Raw genomic sequence first — 21,321 nt, 5'->3', positions numbered from 1 at the left:
AACAGATGTGACCTTCGTGCTTGGCTCAGTCCAGAGTTATGTGTGTGGTATTGCATAAACACTACATGATGATGGTGACGGTGCACACAGAGTCCAAATGCCAACATCTCCCAGCCTCACTAGGGCCTTCCGGCGGGAGTACTAGGTCTCCTAAGAGGCCAGCTACCTCACTAGGGCCTTCTGGCAGGAGCGCTAGACCTCCTAAAAGACCAGCTACACGGCTCCCATAGTTATGTCCTTTCTTTCAAATGAGTTAAAGGAGGAAAATAATTTAGTTTTCATCTCAGGAGTCTCCAAAGTGGCCCCGGGATGGAAGGAATGAACTAAACACAGTGCAGTGCAAAATAAGGAAGGGCAGGGAACGGATGGACAGAGGCTTGCAACAGAGCCTCTCTGTGCAGTCTGCGCCAACACACACGCTTCCTGAGATTTGCTTGCCGGCTGCAACAAATAGCTTACACCAAAACAATCAATCTCGGTTAAGAGCTCGGCAGCAGAAAGACATGGTTACCTCCGCCACAGGCTGGCGGGTTCTCACTATTCCTATTTCCCTTTCTTGAACAGACTCTCTTGCTTGGCAGGTCTGGTTGAGACAGAGACAGCCATAATCCAAAGCGCTTATGACTGTCAGCTTGGCAGCTCATTAGCATAACCCAGAGGCTTAAGGATGAGAGGGCTCTGAAGAGACTCACTTCATCTGGAGTGGGAGCCACTCAATGCTGAAGGATTCTCCCAGCAACTCTAAATTGCAGCCAGCGCCTCAGACCTCAGCAATAAAAGCCAGCGATGTCTTCTGTCTACACGAGGCTTCACATTCCACATCATTGACTGCTAACTGCGCGTTTTGTCTTGTTTTTTTTTTTTTTGTTTTTTTTTTTTTTCCCCTTTCCCTGCCTGTTGTTTCCAAAGATAAGCAAAAGAATTTTCCTTACTCTGAGGTAGGACAAGACAGGACAAGAGCTGGCTGACATTGTCTGGGTGTGCCTGAGTTTGTATGAAGTAAACATAAGAATGATCATCTCGATGCATCAAGGTGGCCAAAGACGCTGAAAACAGGTACACCTTTGTATTCCTCAAGGCCTTGACTCTTGACAAACACCAAGACAAAACTGCTCTGTTTGTCATATTAGAAAACAGGAAAGGGGCTCTAGACTCTTGGGCAGGGGGTTTATATTTTTTATAAAATGATCCCCTGACATAAAACTGCTTAAGCTCCTATTTTTAACCTATTTCTATAAAGTGAGTTCTCTGCAAAGTGCACTTCTCCATAATCTGTGATTAAACGTGAAACCATCAGTAGAAAAGATTTCATTTAGCCTTTCCTTCTCAGCCTTTGAAGGGCAAAAAAATCGACCTTCTGATGCTTTCTTGACTTAGTCCATAATTGTGAGCAGTGCAAATCCCTTCACTCGTACGGAACAACCTTTCAAAGTCAACCAACACCTGCCCATCACATATACACGTTTCTATGTATCCTCTCTCTCTCAAAAAAAAAAAAAAAAGAAAAAAAGAAAAAGAAAAAAAAAAAAACTGATCTATAAACCACTCAGAACACTTTTTGTCCAAAACTAGTTTTAATTAAGCAGTGAAGTAGACTCTGATCAGGAATATTCTGCATTATAAAAGCGGCCACCAATGGTAGCTCTTGGGTGGCTCATAGGGCAAGCTTTCTCAAGTCCTGTCCTCTAGGGAGCGTCTCTAGCTCTCTACGCCCATGTCAGGAGTACATGGTCAGCTGCAGCCATTCTCGGATGGATACCTTGATCAGGCCATCCTTATCTCTGTCCAGAGTCTTGAAAGCTCGAAACATGGCGTCCAGGCGAACCAGGCAGCTGATGAAGTTGTTAAAATCCATACGGCCATCTTCGTCAGCATAGCGACGGATAACCATCAGGTACAGTTGCTCGTTCAGCTGGAAGCCTGCTGCCTGCATGGCCCTGTGCAGCTGGGAGCTTCCGAGGGAGCCGGAATGGTCGCTGTCACACTGCTTAAAAACACACTGCCATTTCTTGATGTTGTTCCACAGGTACTTAAATTCCTCAAAGCCCAGCTTCCCGGTCGTGTCACTGTCCATGACAGACACGATGCTCCTGCAGGTGTCAAGGCTGAAGCCATTCGTCTTCAGCTCCTGATGCTTAGAAAGGACTTTGTTGAGAATCTTCATCAGGTCAGATGCACCCACCTCCATGTCGGGTCCAGCCAGCTGTGAAAACTGCTGCCGAAAACGCCGGACTTCCTCGCTTTCTGAGGCCTCCACGGCGGTAAAATGCTGCTGTCGGGGAGGCGGCTCTGGGGTATACTGAGCTGCCGCAGCCTCGCTGATGAAATTGACAATTCCTCCAATGATCCCTCCGATGTTGGCCCCGCCAGCTCTTGCCTGACCGCCTCCTCCAAGAAGGCCTCCCAGAGCCCCTCCAAGGCCGCGATCTGCCCCTTCCAGGATCGCCTTTGCGAGAAACATGCTTGCAGGTTATCGAGCAGGTGTGGAAGCCGCTAAAACCCTGGAGGTGGTTTAGAGAGAGCTGCAGTCGTGTCAGAGCAGTAGTTCACATGTGGAAGAGCTGGCTTGTCTGTACCAGTCTAAAGGCGTACCACACCCAAGACATGTCTCACCTCCAGCTGAAGTTGCCGAGTTCCGTTGGGTCCTAGCACCTGCCATATTTTTCATTGGCCTCGGTGAAGTTATCTTTCCATGTCTCTAGATAGTCCACATTAGAATACTACCTTAAATAGAAAATACAAACTATACATTCCTACGGCAACGCTCTCTTATTTTTATTAGCATCCAAAATAGGACATGGATTTTTCTCATAGGAGATAAGTAGCTTGAATTAGCATCCTCTTTACCAAGGACTATTTATGGTTAGGTAGAATTGAAGAATTCTTAGGCATTTGAAACAGATATTCCTATTCCGTTGGAAAGAATACAGTTCTTGTGAAAGACTTGGAAGAGGGTCTTCTTTAGTTAATGTCTCCAGATGCTACCCTGAAAGGTTCTGGAGATCTTCTCTGTAATGAATACTGCTGGAAATGTTTGAGGTTAACACTTATAGAAAAAGTATTATAGACACATAGGTCTCTGTAGATCCTGCCCCTATAGGCACACTGGAGTCACGGCCTTTGTGAGCTGCTGAAGTTGGTGTTGGAAGAAAATTCTTCCTTTGCAGATCACACTCTTGGATCCTGGGCCATCTCTCCAGCCTTAGGTGTCAATCTATTTACATGTTTGCAGGAATTCACCAGTGAAGTCATCCGCTCTTGGGATGAAGTTACAGACTTAGGTCTAAACTTACAGTCTTGGGGTTAAAGAGATGGCTCAGCAATTAAGAGCATTTGCGTTCAAGTGACACACAATCTCCTTTAACTCTAGCTTCAGGGGATCTGATATCCCTTTCTGGCTCCTGTAGGCAAATAAACACACATGCACGCACATACACTTACAAATCAAATCATTTTTTTTTAAAGGCTGGTTCATTGAGTCATTAAAAGAAAAAAGGACCCTAGGTCTTTCCAGGCTTTTCTGAGTCTTCATGATTCAGTCATAATAGCCTGTATATTTTTAAGAATTTTTCCCTTTTCATCTAAGTTATTCAGCCAGGTAACGTATGGGTGCTCAGAACACTGGCTGGTATCTCTGTAAGATTCGTGGTTATAGCTCTACCATTCCCGATAATCTGCCTGGCTTCCTTCCCTGCCTTTCTCCCATGTTACACTTGTGAGATTCTATCACAGAGTTTTAACAAGCATTCTCACAGTCATTGTGTCACATGCTGGTCCCAGACAATCCTCTGAGAAATCCTACCTTTCGACACGCTGCATCTAACCCAAGTCCTCCATGTGTATGTGAAAGTTCCACTGGTGGATTCAGAGAAAGATGGCTAGGGCTGAATGGTTTCATTATCAAATCATCATATCGAGTTAAGGACTAGGGAGATAGCTGAGCTAGTAAAGTGTTTGTGGAATGAACATAGAAACCTCAGTTTGAACCCTAGAACCCATGTAAAAGGCCAAGTGCCACAGCGCATTCCTGTAAGCCAGCTCTGGGGAGGTGGTGACAACTGAATCCTTGGGCTTTTTCGCTGACCAGTCTGGCCAAATGATTGAGTTTTATTATCTCAAAAAGTAGAGTAATTGAAGAAGACTTCAACCTTTGACTTCTACATGCACTAGAGCACAAACACACACACACACACACACACACACACACACACACACGATTATTTTATTACCAAGTACCTGGGAGAAGGTTCTAGTTTCAAATCTGAAAAGTGACAGTAAGATTATCTCCCCTGCCTGCTTCTCAATGATTCGATCTAACTTCTTACATGATGGAACATGGGCTAGGTAGTCAGGCTACAAAGGTAGAGAAACCAGAACTGCTGTGCTCAAAACCAAGTAGATCATAAGCACTGACCAGAAGTACAAGCTGTGTCCATCTGCACATTTCTATTACTAGTACTAAACCATTATAATTTCATAGGTCATAATTTGATGTTAAGGTTTCATAAAAATTGCCTGGAAGAAAAAAAAAAAAGCATATTCCAGAGAAAGACTCAAAAAAGTTAGCACTATTCAAGATCATGCATGTAACGTGTTTTATACTGCACTACCAAGCTAACATAGTTGCCGAAGGACAGTGATGAATTCTATTTAGTCGAAAGAAAGAGAACATCTGCTGCAGAAGAGATAATGCATGCCCCTGGTTACAGGTGGTTGTCCTTCCCAAGTGTTCCATGATACACACGGAGCTTGTAGTAGAAGCGCAGGGAACCAAGGGATGCTGGGTGCTCAAGAGGCAGCACACAGCAGGGTGCGATGAGAGTCAGTTCAGAGGCGTGAAAATGCTGAGACAGCAACGAATCAGAATTGGACTGGAAGGGATTCTGGACTGCTGTGTAACTGAACCATATAGCTCACAGTCAAGTCAAAGGAGAACAGAGGTGGAATTACTGTGGGACTGTACAGTTCTACAACCAATGCGCTGGCTACTTAGAAGAGAAAGGTAGCCAGAGGCTCGCAACCCCTCCTAACAGCTGACAATCACCACATAGCTCAAGACAGCCTTGAAATTGCAATGCTCCTGTCTCAGCTCTGGAATGCTGGGGTTACAGGTATATGCTGCCGCACCCCTTCCTCCTTCCCCCTCTCTTATTACTTCCTTCCTCCTTTTTTAATTTATTTGATCAAGGGTATGATGTCCTCAATATACTGTCTCTCTTAGCCATATCCAATAACTGGCCTTATTTCTCATGGGCACAATGAAATTGCTTCTGTGAACACCAAAAGACAAAGTGTAGTCCTTAGCTGTGTGAGGAAAAGTATCCAGAACCTAGTACTTCACTTGTAAGAGATTCACAGGGCCCACTTCATCTCACACAGACTTATATCTGTTCACAGAAGCCTCTTTAAGAGAAGGGGGCTTTGTTTTTAATGATTTTTTTTTTAAATTACTTTTATTTTGCATGTATGGGTGTTTTATCTGCATGTGTCTTTCTACCTAACACATGCAGAATCCATGGAGACCAGAAGAGGGAATCAGACTCCTGGCACTGAAGTTATAGTTGCCAGCCTCCCTGTGGATTCTGGGAATCGAACCTGGTCCTTTGGAGGAGCAGCCAGTATCTTAACCATTGACCCATCTTTCTAGGTGTTTTACAATGCTCCAAAGTAATTTGATAGCTGTTAGTATCATATACAATGTATCTCATCTCATCGGATACATTGTTTTGTTATTTTGCTACATTTTAAATTTCTCTAATTTTTTTTACTGTAAAGAAAGAGGATATTTGGCTAATAGTTTACTAGAAATCATGATTGACTAAAATGCTGTTATTAGATGAGTAAGTCGTTTCTTCCATGGACCATTTAATTCTCGGTGGTTATTTACTAGAGCATTTATAACGATCTGAATTGCTATTTGGGAGGAAACAGCATTGCAGAAGCCTACAGGAAAAAGTTAGAACAGGCCACACCTGATGAACACTGTAGTCCCAATCTGGGGTGGGGAGGAGTTACTAACTTAAGAGATAAACGATGATACAGAAAAACTGCTAGCAATATTATTTCTATATGCACAAAGTGTAAAAACAACTTGAACGTCTGCTAACTGGTGAATAAATATTTGATATAAAGAAAATGAATGAATCACTGAAGGATAGATGGGTATATCTCAAAGCATGTGAACTAAAGCCAGGCACAGGATAGTACTTGTCATGACATTCCAGTTATGTGAAATGTCCAGAGAGGCAGGAAGCAGATTAATGGCTGCCTGGGCTCTGGGAAAAAAGCATGGACCAAAGAGTTACAGGATAAATGACAGAAGAAATCACACGAGGCTGATGGACGTGTGCTGAGCTGGACTGATGGCAACAGGGGAGTAATCTCATAAGGCAATTGAGGGGAGACGGCAGTGACTTGTGCTCTTGGAATAAGTGAATTAACATAATTTGTAAATCCACAGGAACCGTTTACAGCAAAAAGGAACACAACACTTTGACTCTCTGTGGTGCAATTAGCCAGACCTGTGGTCACGAGGTGGAACTTCCTCTCTTGGGCTAGCAGCTTACTACAGAAATGAAGAGGATGAGTAATTGATTTGATAGCAAAGATCTCTGGTCCTACAGTTGAATTCATTTAGATTCCCATGTGTCATGTAACAGTGACAGCAACATCATAATCCTTGAGTTCAGTTTTCTTGTGGTACCTACACCTCGTTACAAAATATCCACACATACCCCTCACACACACACACACACACACACACACACACACACATACACACTCACACAAACACACACCTTGAGCCTGGTTCTATTAATGTGAAAGACATATTACATATCATTATTCCTAACCCTATGCTATGCGTTGCCTCATTTTCAAAAGTGTTCCTAACTACAACCTACTAGGTGCATCATGCCTCTAAGTAGGATTTGAACATCACGGAGAGGGACAGAGTCTACGCTATCTGAGGACTCCTAGCCTCCATCTAAGATAAAGTCTGTCAGGCGTGGTTTTAGCTCCTACAACAGGATGTGGAACAGACATTCTGAATTTGGCAATCATTTGTTGATCAGAATGTCATGTTGAGTGAAATCAAAACCTTTCTGGGGTCCATGTAAACTGTATCAAACTGTCCCTTATGCTGGACTCTCGCCCTTTCCAGAGTGGGAATGAAATGGGTCAAACACAATCTTTTCTTTACAAAGCCTGCTCTCTACTTCTGTCTGCACTTGGGGAAGGCCAGAATCACTCACTAGCTGCGGTGAGGAACTTGGGATTGGTACAGCCTCTTTCTGTGTCATATACTAACCTCCCAGATACCCATGAGCTATGGGGACAAAAAATAAATTCGTATGCTTACATACAAATGTATAGATAAAATGAGAGAGCTAAGTCAGCCTAAGAACTAGAAATATTCAGACACACAAGACTGCCAAACTTTCAAAACAACTGAGTAGAAGAGTTCACCTATCCACCCAGAAGTTTTAGCCTTTTCTTCTAACAATGCCATGTAAGTTCTGAAGTAAGTCTAACAGAGCAAAGATTGGATAACTGAACTTGAAACCGAGATGAACTCTTCTCCCAGGAACTATCAAATACTTCATTATTGCATCAAAACTGCCATAGCAATTAAAAGAGGGTTCATGTCCTAGTCTCTCTACAGCCATCGAAGGTGCCTACTAAGTATTCTAACTTTCCTCAGGCGTGAGATTCCTGCACCACAGCACCCTGCCTCTAACAGCAGGAGGCGAGCCAGAATGTTTGTTAATACTGGCATTTGAGACTTATACTTGGACTCATACGAAGAACAGGATGGACAGGAAAGAGCTTGGGATAAAGAAACACATTCACTCTACAGAATGAAACAATAATAAAAGATCTACAGAACTTTACAATAGCCAGAAAGGCTGAGCTGCCAGAGTTGTCAAATGTACACAAACCCTTCCTGTGTGATACTTAGGCAACAGGCACACTGCTGCCAGAAGAACTCTACCAAAAGGCAGAAATGGAATATGACACTTGGTAAACTTTTTAAAGAAGGAAAAATAGTAACCGTCTAAGACTTACTAGTCAATGGCCTGTGAAGGCAACAGTGCCAGCTAATTAGATTCTGAGCTCATGTCAGACTGTACCTGAGGGACCAGAAATCAAGTTCTCATTCTTTTCCTTGTGTCTGTGAAGGTGGTTGATATACTACTACTTCGCACTGGGGGAGAGGGGCTGGAGAGAAGGCTCAGAGGTTAAGAGTTCTGGCTGGCTCTTCAGGTTAAGAGTACCTCTTTCCTGGTTTAATTCCTAGCACCCACAAGGTGGCTCACAGCTCTTGCTCCAGGGAATCTGATGCCCTCTTCTGGCCTCTGGGTGCATGCAATATAACGTGGGACAAAGACATACTTGCAAGCAAAACACCCTTAGATATAAAAAGGAAGGAGGGAGAGATGGAGGGAGGGAGGGAAGAGATTAATGAGGGGGTTGTAGAGGATTAAGTGAACACTGTTGTTCTGGTCCTGGTAAGTCATTGTTGTATCTATAGAAGTGGATGACCCATAGCTGTTCCTGATTTCATTAGATGCTCTGAAGTCCCTTCAAATGTGCTGGCAAATGGTTTAGCACTTAATTTGAATTATTACAGTAAAACAGAGAGGCATTTGTTCTTAACCATTGTCTCTGGCTCATCTGACCAGTTAACAGATTTCCCAATTAGTCTTTGATATGAAGATTTCAGTAAATATTTATGAGCATAGACAAGCAAAATTAAACCCAAATACAAAAAGAGTTCTTTGCTTTTGTCTCTCAGAGAGACAAGATCTTGCCAAAGGAAATTACTCCAAACTAGTAAACAATGGCCTGTCACATTTTGGAACCTTCACGTTGTCTACAATCACATATACAAGCATCTAATAAAACATACAAGTCATAGCATCTTTAGGACAAACTGGTAGAAATAATTGGGCGGCTTCTGTAGATTATCTAAGAATGCAGCTAAGAAGAGGAAGGCCACGGAGTTGGGTTTTTCCATATCTCAAATCCTAACAAACGCAGAGGGCTTAGGGAACATGGAGAAAGGAAAAGAAGGAACGTGTTCATAGAGAGGAGTTGTGGGAGTTTTCCACGCAGGAACACACAGCTCCTATAAGATCAACAGGAACACCCAGCCCTCATTAAGCATGCTTAATTACTCATTACTCCAGTAGCTTCTGAGATGAAGTTGCTGCAACTCCTTGGTCTCCCATTGAATAGTCCCAGCTCAGTCCTTTCACAGGACAGAGGGAGTCTGGCATGTGTGAGAGTGTGCGTAAGGTGTGGTGACAATTACATAATTCAGCACTTAACAACAACAAAAAGTCTTCACAGGTACAGACGTGCAGCCGCATGAGAAACACAGGAGAAGGGTGGAGACAGAAGGGGGTGAGCAGATGGACAGATGGACAGACAGAGTTTTTTAGTATATTAGTCATTAATTCTCTGCACTATTTTCTTTTCCAATGCATGGCGGGCAGAAGACAAGCCCCTGGTCTATATGGAAAGCCAAGTACAGGAAGAGGCGTTTCTAGGTGGAAAGGTGAGTGAAATGTGTTTCTGTGAATTCCTTCCCCAGCTCTGGTATCTGGACAACTGCACATATACTGTTCCCGATTTAATCTGTAGCTCCCTGTGTACACACCACCTACCAGATGAACCCTGGCCCAGCCTTTCGTGCCTTTGTCTTTTCTTTCAAGATTTCTGTATAGGAAAACTCTTCTCCATATTTTTTAGGAAATACAAATTTAAAAGTCCCCTTCTCACAGCATCACTGTGGATAAGCCTGAAGCTACGTAGCTTATCACTATGTGAATATTTCTTCATGTCCATTTTAATCCTGTATACGGCTCAAATTATGGGACCTGACATATTTTCTTTTATTTTTTTATATAGAACTGGAATCATCCTGTATAAACTTACATTTTGAATTTTTTTTACTAAGTTGTGTCATGAACACGTCACTGTTTTGTAAATATTCAAAATCACTCGTGTCCTAATGAGTTTGTATGTATAATTAACTGCATTGCCTAAAAGCAAGAGCTCAAATCAATAAGAGCAGATCAGGAATCAGTGCCCGCAGCACCAAGAAAGATGAAGAGAAGTAGGGTGGGAATGTTTAACAAAGCAGAGGCAGGCAGGCTAACCAGGAAACTATCATGTTACACTGTTCAGTCATGGTAAACAACACACATGCAGAATCCATGAACAGGCAGAGTCAAATCAAGCTCATACACTGCCTAAGGAGCGAAGGGGGAAGACATCATGTCTGTATTAGGACATGTTGTATTTCATACCACAGAATGAAACGAATGCCAATTATTATAAAACAGGAAAAAAATAATAAACACAAACTTATTGAAACAGTCCGTGGAGAAATGTGGTTAGTAACACAGGCTACGGTTCTCACCGGTATCACTGTGCCTAGAGCCAACTGCCTTCTATCAGTCAGAGTGAGTCCATCTGTCTGACTGGTGATTATTTTAATCCCTGCATTTAGCTTCCTTTCTCACTCCTGAATCTTCCTGTTTTTAATGTGATACAGAAACGCCACTGTTGGCAGGTGTCACCAATCAGAAGCTGGAACATTCCTGTAACTGCCAGCTATGGCAGTTTGTCCCCGGAAGTACAGGACAAGTTCAACAAATGCTACTCAAGTTCTACAGATACTACTTAACACTGATCCTAAGGATGTCAAGGGTGTGCTGCAATGGCTCCAAGTGTCCCTGTCTCACACCCTTTCTACTTCTTCATTACTCACCATGTGTGTATGCTGCCATACCCCTTCCTGTCAGCATGTCGACCAGAGAAACCTCACTGGATACCACTTGTGTGGATTTTGAGACCCACTGAAAGAAAGTTGCTATACTAATGTCACAGAGGTTCAGAGCTTCTGAGAGTGACCAACCAATGGCTGGTCTAATGAGAGGCCCATGTCACTCCAGAGGGAGTCTGAGCCCCAAGTCAGACAGACAGACAGACAGACAGACACACACACACACACACACACACACACACACACACACACACACACACACAGGTAAAATGATTCCTAACAATATTCTGCTAGACTCATATAGATCAGTAGCACCTAGCCCAGTCTTCCTCAGGCAGCTGATGGGGACAGATGCAGAGATCAACACCCAAACATTAAATGACTTGGGAAACCCCACAGAAGAGAGGGAGGAAGGACTGTAGGAACTGGAGTGGGGAAGGACAGCAGGAAACTATGGCCTGCCGAATCAATTAGGCAGGGCTCACAGAGGCGCACAGAGACGGAAGCAGCAACCATGGAGCTTGCGTAGGTCTGCACTAGGTCCCTGCACACATGTGGTGGTTGTTTAGTTGCGGGTTTTTGTGGGACTCCTAAGAGTGAGAGACTGGGTGTCTCTGACTCCCGCTTATTCTTGTGACCCTTGCTCTCCTACTTGTTTCACTGAGCCTTGATCTGAGTGTTTGGATCTAGTCTTATTGTATCCTGTTGTGCTGTGTTTAGTTAATATCACTGGAAAGGAAGGAGGAGAAGGAGCAGATCTTGGGGAGAGGGGACTGAGGGGAGAGTTGGGGGCTCTGGAGGTTGTGTTGGGAGCGTATTGTATGAGAGAAGAACAATTTTTTTAAAGTAACAGAAAAAAGCAGTAGTTATAAAATGAAAAGCATCTCTAATTTACCAGTGTGCATAGCTGATCTAATATATTTCGTCTGTGCTTCAAGTACGCCATGACATCAAAATGCTATTCCATGTAAGAAATGCATGTTATCTGAATGTGCAGCAAGTCCCGAAGAGTTGCACAGGGACTACATACAGAAAAGACTGGGTGACCAACCTGTATCACATTAAAGACTAGTTGATTCTGTAGGATCACAAAACAAACCACTAGGAAGATGACCTCGCTGGAGGAGTAGGGAAGAGAGAGCCCTAGGGGGTCAGGAAGCCTGCTGTGTCATCAGCATGATTTCACTGGAAACCATCTTTTCTTTGTGGTGATGGGTAACTAAAGATTCTAGAACTAAGCAAGAGGGAGTAAGCACCCTTTAAGCTCTCTCCCAATTAGATGATGAAAGAATAGACTACCTGTAAAAAAATGAGGGCTGATGTATCAGTCCAAAGTCCAGAGAACAACCAGTAAGGGCGTGAACCCTGGAGGCCTGAAGGCAGAAGGCCATGTTTAAAGCTTCCCAATGGGACCCAAGGCAAACCTTCCTCAACTGAGAAATAGCAGGATGGACTCATTGATATAGTCAACACAATAGCTGAATTAGGACTTTAATACTATCCAAATCCATTTATATGGCCTCTTCTATATGCATAAAGACTGGGATGGACCGAAGATTAATGATTAAAAGGGATTACAGATGGAGGCAGGCTTAACTCCAAATGAAAAGCTACAAGAGAATTATTGCATCAGTTATTTGTAGACTATGTTAAGACTAGACTCTCTTAAATGTTACAGGCTTCAACCTGTGCTAACTCAGAGTTATAGCCAAAAGAGTTCATATTAATACCTCATCTACTAAAATACATTTTTAAGGAAAATTTAAAATCTTAATTTTTTTCCCTGAAGAAACGGTTAACTCATTACACAAGCTTACATTTTCAAAGATGGCGGAGCCCTCATTTGAACACTGTCAGGCAATTTCATATAAAAATAAAACCCATTGGCTTTTCATGCTTTCCAGGGGCAGTCCAGAAATGTTCAAGACAGTACACTACTATCCATATCACTAAGGTACAAATTCTACGAACTTTTAAAACTACACAAACATATCCAACTCTACACTGCAGACATAACTATACAGTTGGCGTTCACTGCTGAACAGATACCCGAATTAATTCGCACTACATGATGTTGCACTGCACACACTCAAGACTGTGTTTATCATACACACCTGGGGGAAGATCTATTCGTGATTATCCACACTAAGCCACTGACCCACTAAGTTTGCCAGCGTCTGCCTTGCACTCTGTAGGGACCGGCCGAATAAAATATTAAAGATAAAGCTGGACGTACCCTGTCAAAGAGCGCGAAGAGCTGTCTCAGGACATCAGAAACGGGCAGCTTTAAGTATTCTGCAAACTCCTGGATTCCAATTCTGCCTCCTTTGGAGGAACTTGCAATAGAAGCGTACTCATCCAGGTGCTTCCGGATGCCATCCCAGTCTAATCTAGATAAAGAATTATAAGTGCGTGTTAGTAGTTCTAAGTCACGCAGACCGTTCATGAGTGTTATTTTATCAGTCTGTGGAAGGGAAAATATTTTACGTTAAATTTAAAACAGATGTGAACAAGCATTTGAGAGGACATATCAAACACGTATGCGAGCATTTAATTTTTAAAACTATGTCGGTATGAGTAACAAACCCAAATATTGGAAGGAATAAAAGGTCACTAAGAGCAGAGTGGGGTACAGGAGGGGATCCATGAATTTTATGTTATCTGGAAAGTCAAGCGCTGCTTTTTGAATTATTATGAAAGTTATTAGAAGTCTTTCTTTCACAAAGCTTTCAGGTTGATAATTCACAGTCTACAGTGGTATGATAGGGTGATTCACTAAACTATACACACTTCCTCTGATATCAGCTATTAAAAGTGAGAAAAAAAATAAGATACTAGGGTCAATAAATTCTGTAAATGCCAGTGAGGATAAAAATGGGATTAACTCTGAAGAGGGATGTGAGGGTCACACCTCTTACACCAAATAGCCGAATTACTTACACCAAATGATTCAAATTGGATCGCAAATGAACGAGGGGAAGGTCTTCCCCCTAACAACAACAACAGTCTATGAAGGCAGGAAGGCTGTTGCCCACAGGACAAATCAGAAATAGGTGCTTTGCCACCAAGTCTGTTGACCTGAATTTAATCTGCTGTGGAAATTATGGTGGAAAGAGACAACTGAGTTCGAAAATCGTCTTCTGACCTCTACACGTGGACCATGGCACGAATGTGTACACCAGTGTGTACACACATGCACGTGTATGTGTATGCACACACACTCATACACACAAAGACACACCTTTTAAAAAGGCAGGTGTTGGGCAGGTATTTTAAGTGATAGAGTTGTCTGGGTCAGTCTTTCCCAGGTAATGTTCTAAGCAGTACAAGCCAGTGCCATCCACGGGGCAGACCCTCTGATAAGCAGGTCCGCACTCACCAGCTGCTCTGGGGCAGTCCTGAGAGGGTGATCTACAGACATATGATAACTCTCGTTTCCTACTGTGAGTGCCATTCTAGCTTTCCCGCTAAGCACCCTCCCACCACAGAACCAGAACAACAATAAAAGTGGGAGGAAAACGGAGATGGAACTTCCCACTTTTGAATGCTTATGAGTGTTTAGTGATTTAACAACACACTTACTTCAGTTTGCGGCTAATCTTAGTAAACTCTACCAGCCCGGCCTCCATGGGCAATGTGAGCTGGCCAGCTGAGATCATCAGCCTGCAGTCTTCGTAGGTGTGATCTGTGACCGGTATCTGCAAAGCTCTACAAGCAGTAAGACAAAAACATGTTCAGTGAGACGCTCATGGTTTCGCACTACCCCTGAGCTGGTGAACTGGCCACGGTGCAGGGAAGAAGAAAATGAGCCCTCAGCTTTTCCTCCTCTGTGTTCCTACTCTCCAGTCTCCCCCACTGAAGTGCCCTCTGTCTACCTGCAGAGCGGAAGTAGTTTGCATTCTAACCAGAAAGGCAACACATTATTTGTAGTATCATAAGTCATATGACATAAGAGTGGTGTGTGGGTCTAGTGATAGGCAATGTGGGCTTGAGTTCCACACTGTCACCACCTTTGGGGGTGACATGATTTGGGGGGGGGGATGGCTCAGTAACTGGGTCTCAGGGTTGCTGTGAGCACAAAGCTAAATGGTGTGATTTAAGGGTCTACAAGGCACTTGGTGGGGAGCGTGTGCTGAAGCCATCATTGCTTCTGCCTTTTGTACTGTAGCACAGGTCTCGGGGTGCACTCCAGGTTCAGCCTTCTGAAGGCCGCAAAGAGCTGGTACATTTCCAGGCGGTTTTGATCATCTATTTCCCCTCTTGAGACCCATGATGATTAAAAAAAAAAAAAAAAAAAAAAAACACGTGGAAGACAAAGCAGTAATTTTAATACCCATTTTATGTATGAAAAAAAAGGAGCTCAGGGGTGGGAGGACGGGTTCTCTTACTCTTTCTGAGAAGCTGTCACTCAACCCATTCCCCATGCAGAAAATAAGAGAAAAGTGGTCTCAGAAGGAGTTCCTGGAACCACCCCATGGCGCTGTAGTGACAGGCCAGCCCCTGTGGAAGACTCTAGCTGCTCTTTCTACCTGAGACACACACTTTTCATTGGTTTGAGGTAGCGCCTGGGAAGCATCTGTAGAATATTTCACCGCTTGTGCCCCTCAGCACACCATGATACATCTCAAATGAGTTGGCGAATGGGAACCATGGGGGGCGGGGTTAAGTGACATTAAATGACATTTACCATCAATTCTCACTATCAGTTAGAATCTCCAGGACAAACTTACTCTGCCATCAAATGCCGGACTCTACTGGCAAAAAGGACAGGATCTTTCTTTTCCTCCTCACTTGGTGCTTGCACAGGCATAAACTGCAAGACAAACAAACATCTTTCCATAGCAATCCTTGGGCTCAAGACAGTCAACACTAAATAAATTAAATGACCTCAGCACACACCAACTGTGGGCTTCCTAGAGCTCCATCCATGTTACATGTCATGGACGGGACGCTGGGCTTGAACTTGGGACATAGAAGCCTGGCTGTGTTGACTCTGCTAAACTGCCTCCCCAACTCTCAGAAGATGGCAGTGGTCACCTACCAGCTTCAAGGTGCTACTGAGGAGAACTTGAGCCTACAGTTCTGGAATCCACAAGTCAGCAGTACCCACCATTGCCCCTCAAAGCTGGAGTCTCTCCCTCTCCATTTTACGTGAAAATGAACCTCTGCCTTTTCCTTAAAATATTCCTTATAGTATTATCTATTCGACCCATTTTAACGTCACCTATGATTGAAAATTATGTTGTGTTATTTTTTTTCTACCTAAAAAAATTAAACTTTAGAACTTCAAAACTGGCTTTCTAGCTTTTTGTCTGTCACTTTTTCTTTCTTTTTATTTGGGGGGGTGTCTTTTTTTGGTTTTTCATTTTTAACTTGACTTTATTCACTACCTGACATTAACACCTGATAGGTAGTGTCCTCACTTTCTTTAAGTTCATGCATGTACGTGTGTGTATGCACATGTGGGTGTATATGCTCATATGTGTATGTGGAGACCAGAGGTCAAATTCAGGATGCCTTCCTCTACTGCTTTTCACTTTATTTGGTTTTGACACAGAGTCTCTCACTGAACCCAGAGCTCATGATCATCTAGACTGTCTGGCCAAAGAGCTCGCAGGGGTCTGTCTATCCCTCGTCTCTTTACCAACGCTAGAGTTGAGAGGTATTTATGCCAGGAAGCAGGCACTTCACCCACTTTCCCTGACCTTTTAATTTATGGCTTTCAAACACCAAGAAGCTTTAATTCCATATTCAATATAGTCTGTCAGCCCTTACAGTAATCCAGACAAGATTATTAGGACCCTCTTCTCTAAAGAAGATCCACATCTTAATAAGAAAGATCGATACATCATTGGACTCCCTGATGTTAAGTACAATTACACATGGGTTTAAAACCTTAGCCCGCCTACCCAATGCTACAGAGGTCACATAGCCCAGGCTTAACCCAAGGCTGGCCAGACTTTATTTTCTCCTACAGAAACCTTTTCTTTTCCTGGAGCATGAAAACGGGGAGTAGGAAATTATTAATTTTGAGTGGGTCTGGGGGAAAGGTAATGTAGCTGATGCAGTGAGTAGCGGACAGGGAGAAGGTCCACCCTGAAGCACTGATGCTGTAGAGAATGTTCTAGAAAATCTGATCCTCCATCATAGGAAAATGCCATCCATTTTATCTCTACTTGCTTACCGATGGCATGCTCTATGTTGCATAGGCACCATTTCATTAATTCTCTTATTTATATCATAAAGAATTATGATATGTGAAGATGAAATGACTCAAGGTATCGGGACTCGAGTTCATTCGACAAGTGTTGTTCGAGAATGGACCTCTTACGGGAGTGACTGCACCAAAGTCTGAAGATCTGATTCCCCTCCCCCACAGGAAGCTCTGCATGAAGTATGGCAGGTACTCACCACAGGGATGAGCCAAGTCAGCCAACAAGAGCCACACCTCTGATGGATCCCTTATAAAGGCATTACAGATGGCTGTCAGTTTTCAGGTAAACCTGACCATTTCAATTAAAATGTTAGCTTTTTAACCTACAGTAAAAATGTGGCTCAAAAGACTAAACAACATAGCCATGTTTACACATTAATGGCACACTAGAACTTAAAAGAAAAAAAGAAGAAGATTTCTCCAAAGAAATACCATTATTTTCCAGATGGACCTATATTCAAACATGATAAAGCATGCTATGAATCTTAGGATATTGGCGACTCATCAGACAAGGCCTAAGGTTCTTTTGCTTGCTTTACTTTACGGATTACCTACATATATGTCTACTCACCACATGCATGCATGGGCCATTGAAGCCAGGAGAGGGTGTAGGTCACCACAGAGATGGTGGGAATTGAACCCAGGTCCGATGGGAAAGCAGCCAGTGACTTTAACTGCCTATCCCTCTTTCGGCTGCAAAGTGTGAGTTTTTGAGCAATAGCTTGTATGGCTGGGTACCAGAAAGGAAGACACTGGGAGCAGAGAAAGCAGAGCTTGGAAGATTCTGTAATGGTCTCAGGAGAGAGACCTTGGCACACTGAGTGGATAGAATGAGGGTGCAAAGCATGATGGGATGCAAGGAGCATTTTTAAGATGGAGTAAAGGGCTTGCAGAATGCTGTGCTATGGGCCATTATATGTTTCACGTTTATCTTATTAGCTTTACAAGGAAGCAACAGCATGTTGAAGAACAGACCTGCTGTGTGAGCTAGGGAAAGGCATTTAGCCCTTCAGGCTTCAGGTCCTTCTGCCAATGGAGCAACTTAGACTCCAGGATCTCTTAAAGTCCTGTCTGATCAGAAGTCTCTGCTGAGCATCTCTTTACAGTGGAAAAACAACCAAGCCACCAGAGGTCTCCACATCACTTAATATACCCAGAACAACACACTGGAAAATCAGTTACTGAAACTTCCCTCTACCCTAACAGAACTACCCTAAGAAATCAGAATGTCAAAAATAAATGTTTATTAAATTTCTAATAAAACAATATAAGGGAATACGGTTTTTAAATTGCCAGATAAGCTCTTATTCTCTCTTGCTCTCCTGCTTCTGTTCTTCCCTCCCCCTCCCTCTCCACATGCTTATGGCTAGCCTCTCTCTCTCTCTCTCTCTCTCTCTCTCTCTCTCTCTCTCTCTCTCTCTCTCTCTCTCTCGCTCTCCCTCCCTCCCTCCCTCCCCCTCCCTCCCTCCCTCCCTCTTGTTCTCTCTCTGCCTTTCTCTGCCTATACTACTCTCTTGATTCCCCTCCCATGTTGAGAGAAGAGTGGGGATTGCCAATGGCAGTCTACTTTTGAACCCCAGAAAACAGGCAGGCAGCCATGGGAGACTGAACTGCCTCTGTCCCTGAAGCTGCTGCTCCTCTCCCTGCCTTAATACTCTCCATGTTCCCCAGGCTGCACTTTGTCTCGCAGCCTCTCCCTGTTAAAGATTTGTTGTCCTGCTTCAGAGCTTTGTGCTGTGTTTTCTATGGTCCCCATGTCTTTGCATGCCTTAAACTGTGCACAAGATTCAGTGAAAACTCCCCAGTGTATTAGCCATGTTTATCCAATAACCGGGACCACGCCCGCCACTGACACCGAACACCTGTAAAACTAGTTTGCTCCTTGTTTCGTAACCACATCAAGTGCATCTTACCAACTACTGATTAAGAGGGGAAGATGGCTAACTGCTGGCACTATGACCATCTTCTTCTTCTTCTTTGTCTTAGAAAGCAAACCCACTGTGAGGCCAACGCTAACTAATGTGACGCTGTAGCTCTTATGACTTCTTTTCTAAATCTTCAGAGAAAAAATGGGGGGGGGGGAAGCAAAGCTGTTCTCGGCCTCAGATGGTGCTTCCCTCCCAAAGGAAGAACACTGCCAAATGAGGGAGGATGTAAAAATTAATGCTTAATGAACGCTTGCCACATAAATAGCCTTATTAAATTTCACAACCCCATAAACAGGTGTTATTATCCTCATTCGCCAGTGAGAACACAGATTTGGAGAAGCTGAAGTAATTTTCACACACACAGGCAGGTAGTGATAGGAAAAATATGATGCTTCTTATAATGCTCCTGCCTACTAATACTCAGAAATTTCAGAATTCCGTCAAGTTTCAGAGAAAAGTACTTTGCCAGGCAGGACAGGTATACCTGTGGCTGGTGTGTATTATGTAAAGGCGAGAAATTGGGGTTGCCTAAAAGGCCTGTCTTAGATACAAAATTATAAATAATTAATAAATTTATATTTAATATATTTAAATAAATTATTCAAACATACAGGTACACGCAGCCAAACACTGTGTTCCGCAATGGACCGGGTATATAATGATGATCCTGCGAGGCTGCAATGGAGATGTTTATACATGTTTTTAGATGCATAAGTATTTATTGTTATATCATAACTGCCTACAGTATTTAAAATAGCAAGATGCTGAACAGGTTTGCAACGGAGAAACAACAGGCTCTACCACACAGCCTAGAAAGCCGGCTGTGTGGAGAGGCCTTGTTTGTACAAGTACGCAGATTTGTACAAGTACGGTCTATAGTGTTTACATAAAACATGCATTTCTGTGAACATACTGGCTTTTCCACACAACTGCATTTGAGCTTCCCCTAGGCAACCAATTTTTGGAAAACATAGAAATGTTATATAATATACAATCACCATCATCATCATTCACCCAAGTTTACTCTGAAAAGTGTAAAACTAGTACCATATTATTGAGCAGTAATTCTTGGCTTAGACTTATTCAAGGTTGAAGGTGCTTTAATACCGTGTCTGCAACAATGTTTACAGGAAAGAGTTCCATCGTTAGAAATAAAGGAAACTTTATTTCTCTCTGTGTTCACTACCGTGGGGCAGCTCAGCTCTGCCGCCCAAATTACAGAGAAGCCAGAGTCTCAGAAGCAAGGCCCGGATGATTAGTCGGTGCTAGGGCGTGGCCACGCTTCTTTCTTAAAAATCAAGTAAGAATGCTGGAGATATACGTAACCTAGTGGTAGAACCATTGTCTAGCTTGTGTGAAACCCTGCATGAAATTCCCAGTACCACAAAATAAAAGAAAAATGAGTGGAGCCACCAGGAGCTCCATGGGAGAAAACTGTAAATCCAAAATAAATAGAACAAAACTAAGAATACTGAACTTAAAAGTCAATAAATTCCAGCTCTGCACCACAATCCAAATATATCAGCTCAACTCCCCACTGATTCAGCCATGTTCCACAATGCTGAACTGCGTCACTTTGTGAAGCTGTGGGACAAAGAAGGCATTCTTTCTTTTGCCAGAGGGAGAATGCAAATACTGTAATTTCTTGCTTTTGTCCTGACACGGAAAGGAAATGTGGCAAGAGCAGTCAGAGGACAAGATGAGGAACTCATGGACCCTGATGTAACTCAGTTTCATCACTGACAAGTGTTCAAGGCAGAAAAGTCTGGGGCCGTGTGCACTCCACATCTGCAGCTGGCCCTTGACTAAAGAATGGTCAATTTAGAGGAAAGGGTAACTGATGGTGAGGTGTGTGTGTGTGTGTGTGTGTGTGTGTGTGTGTGTGTGTGTGGTGTTCGTATGTGTGTAGTATGTGGTGTGTGTGTGTGTATGTGTGTGTGTGTGGTGTTGGTATATGTGTGTGGTATGTGGTGTGTGTGGTGCTGGTGTGTGTGATACATGTAAATGGTGTGTGTGTGTGTATTGTGTGTGTGTTTTGTATTATATGTGTGAGGTATGTGTATGGTGTGTGTGTTTGAGATGTGTATTATATGTATGGTGTGTGTGTGTGTGTGTGTGTGTGTGTTCTATAGATGTGTATGTGTGTGGTGTGTATGATATTGTGTATGTGGTGCATGTGTGTATGGTATGTGTGTATGTGTGGTGTGTATGTGTATGGTATATGTGGTTTCTGTGTGTGCATGAAGTATGTCTGTGTGTACATGTATGTAGTGTTCGTGGTGCTGTGTGTGTGGTTTGTATTATATGTGTATGGTGCATGGTATTTGTGTAGTGTGTGTGTGTGTGGTGTGTTATGATCTGTGTGTATGTGGTGTGTATGTGTG

At 43.2% G+C, this 21,321-nt stretch overlaps 2 protein-coding genes across 4 annotated transcripts in view; both read right to left on the bottom strand.

Annotated features, from left to right (window-relative positions):
- Positions 1–21,321, bottom strand: part of LPCAT2 (lysophosphatidylcholine acyltransferase 2) — a gene marked incomplete at its 3' end in the record, with an annotated part of 57,194 nt that overhangs the window by 12,339 nt on the left and 23,534 nt on the right. For all 3 annotated transcript variants that reach the window (XM_080936711.1, XM_080936710.1, XM_080936712.1), the window contains 3 exons: positions 15,526–15,608; positions 14,378–14,503; positions 13,032–13,185 (listed from right to left, as the gene is read on the bottom strand). In XM_080936711.1, the coding sequence (XP_080792837.1) occupies positions 13,032–13,185; positions 14,378–14,503; positions 15,526–15,608 (363 nt within the window). The remainder of the gene's footprint in view (positions 1–13,031; positions 13,186–14,377; positions 14,504–15,525; positions 15,609–21,321) is intronic.
- Positions 1,718–2,461, bottom strand: CAPNS2 (calpain small subunit 2; the record flags this gene model as incomplete). Its single annotated transcript, XM_080936713.1, has 1 exon — positions 1,718–2,461. One exon carries the CDS (start codon positions 2,459–2,461, stop codon positions 1,718–1,720), a length of 744 nt encoding a protein of 247 aa, XP_080792839.1.

This window comes from Micromys minutus, assembly GCF_963924665.1.
Source record: "Micromys minutus genome assembly, chromosome: 24".
Lineage (NCBI taxonomy): Eukaryota > Metazoa > Chordata > Mammalia > Rodentia > Muridae > Micromys > Micromys minutus.
This window is presented reverse-complemented; position numbering and strand designations above follow the sequence as displayed.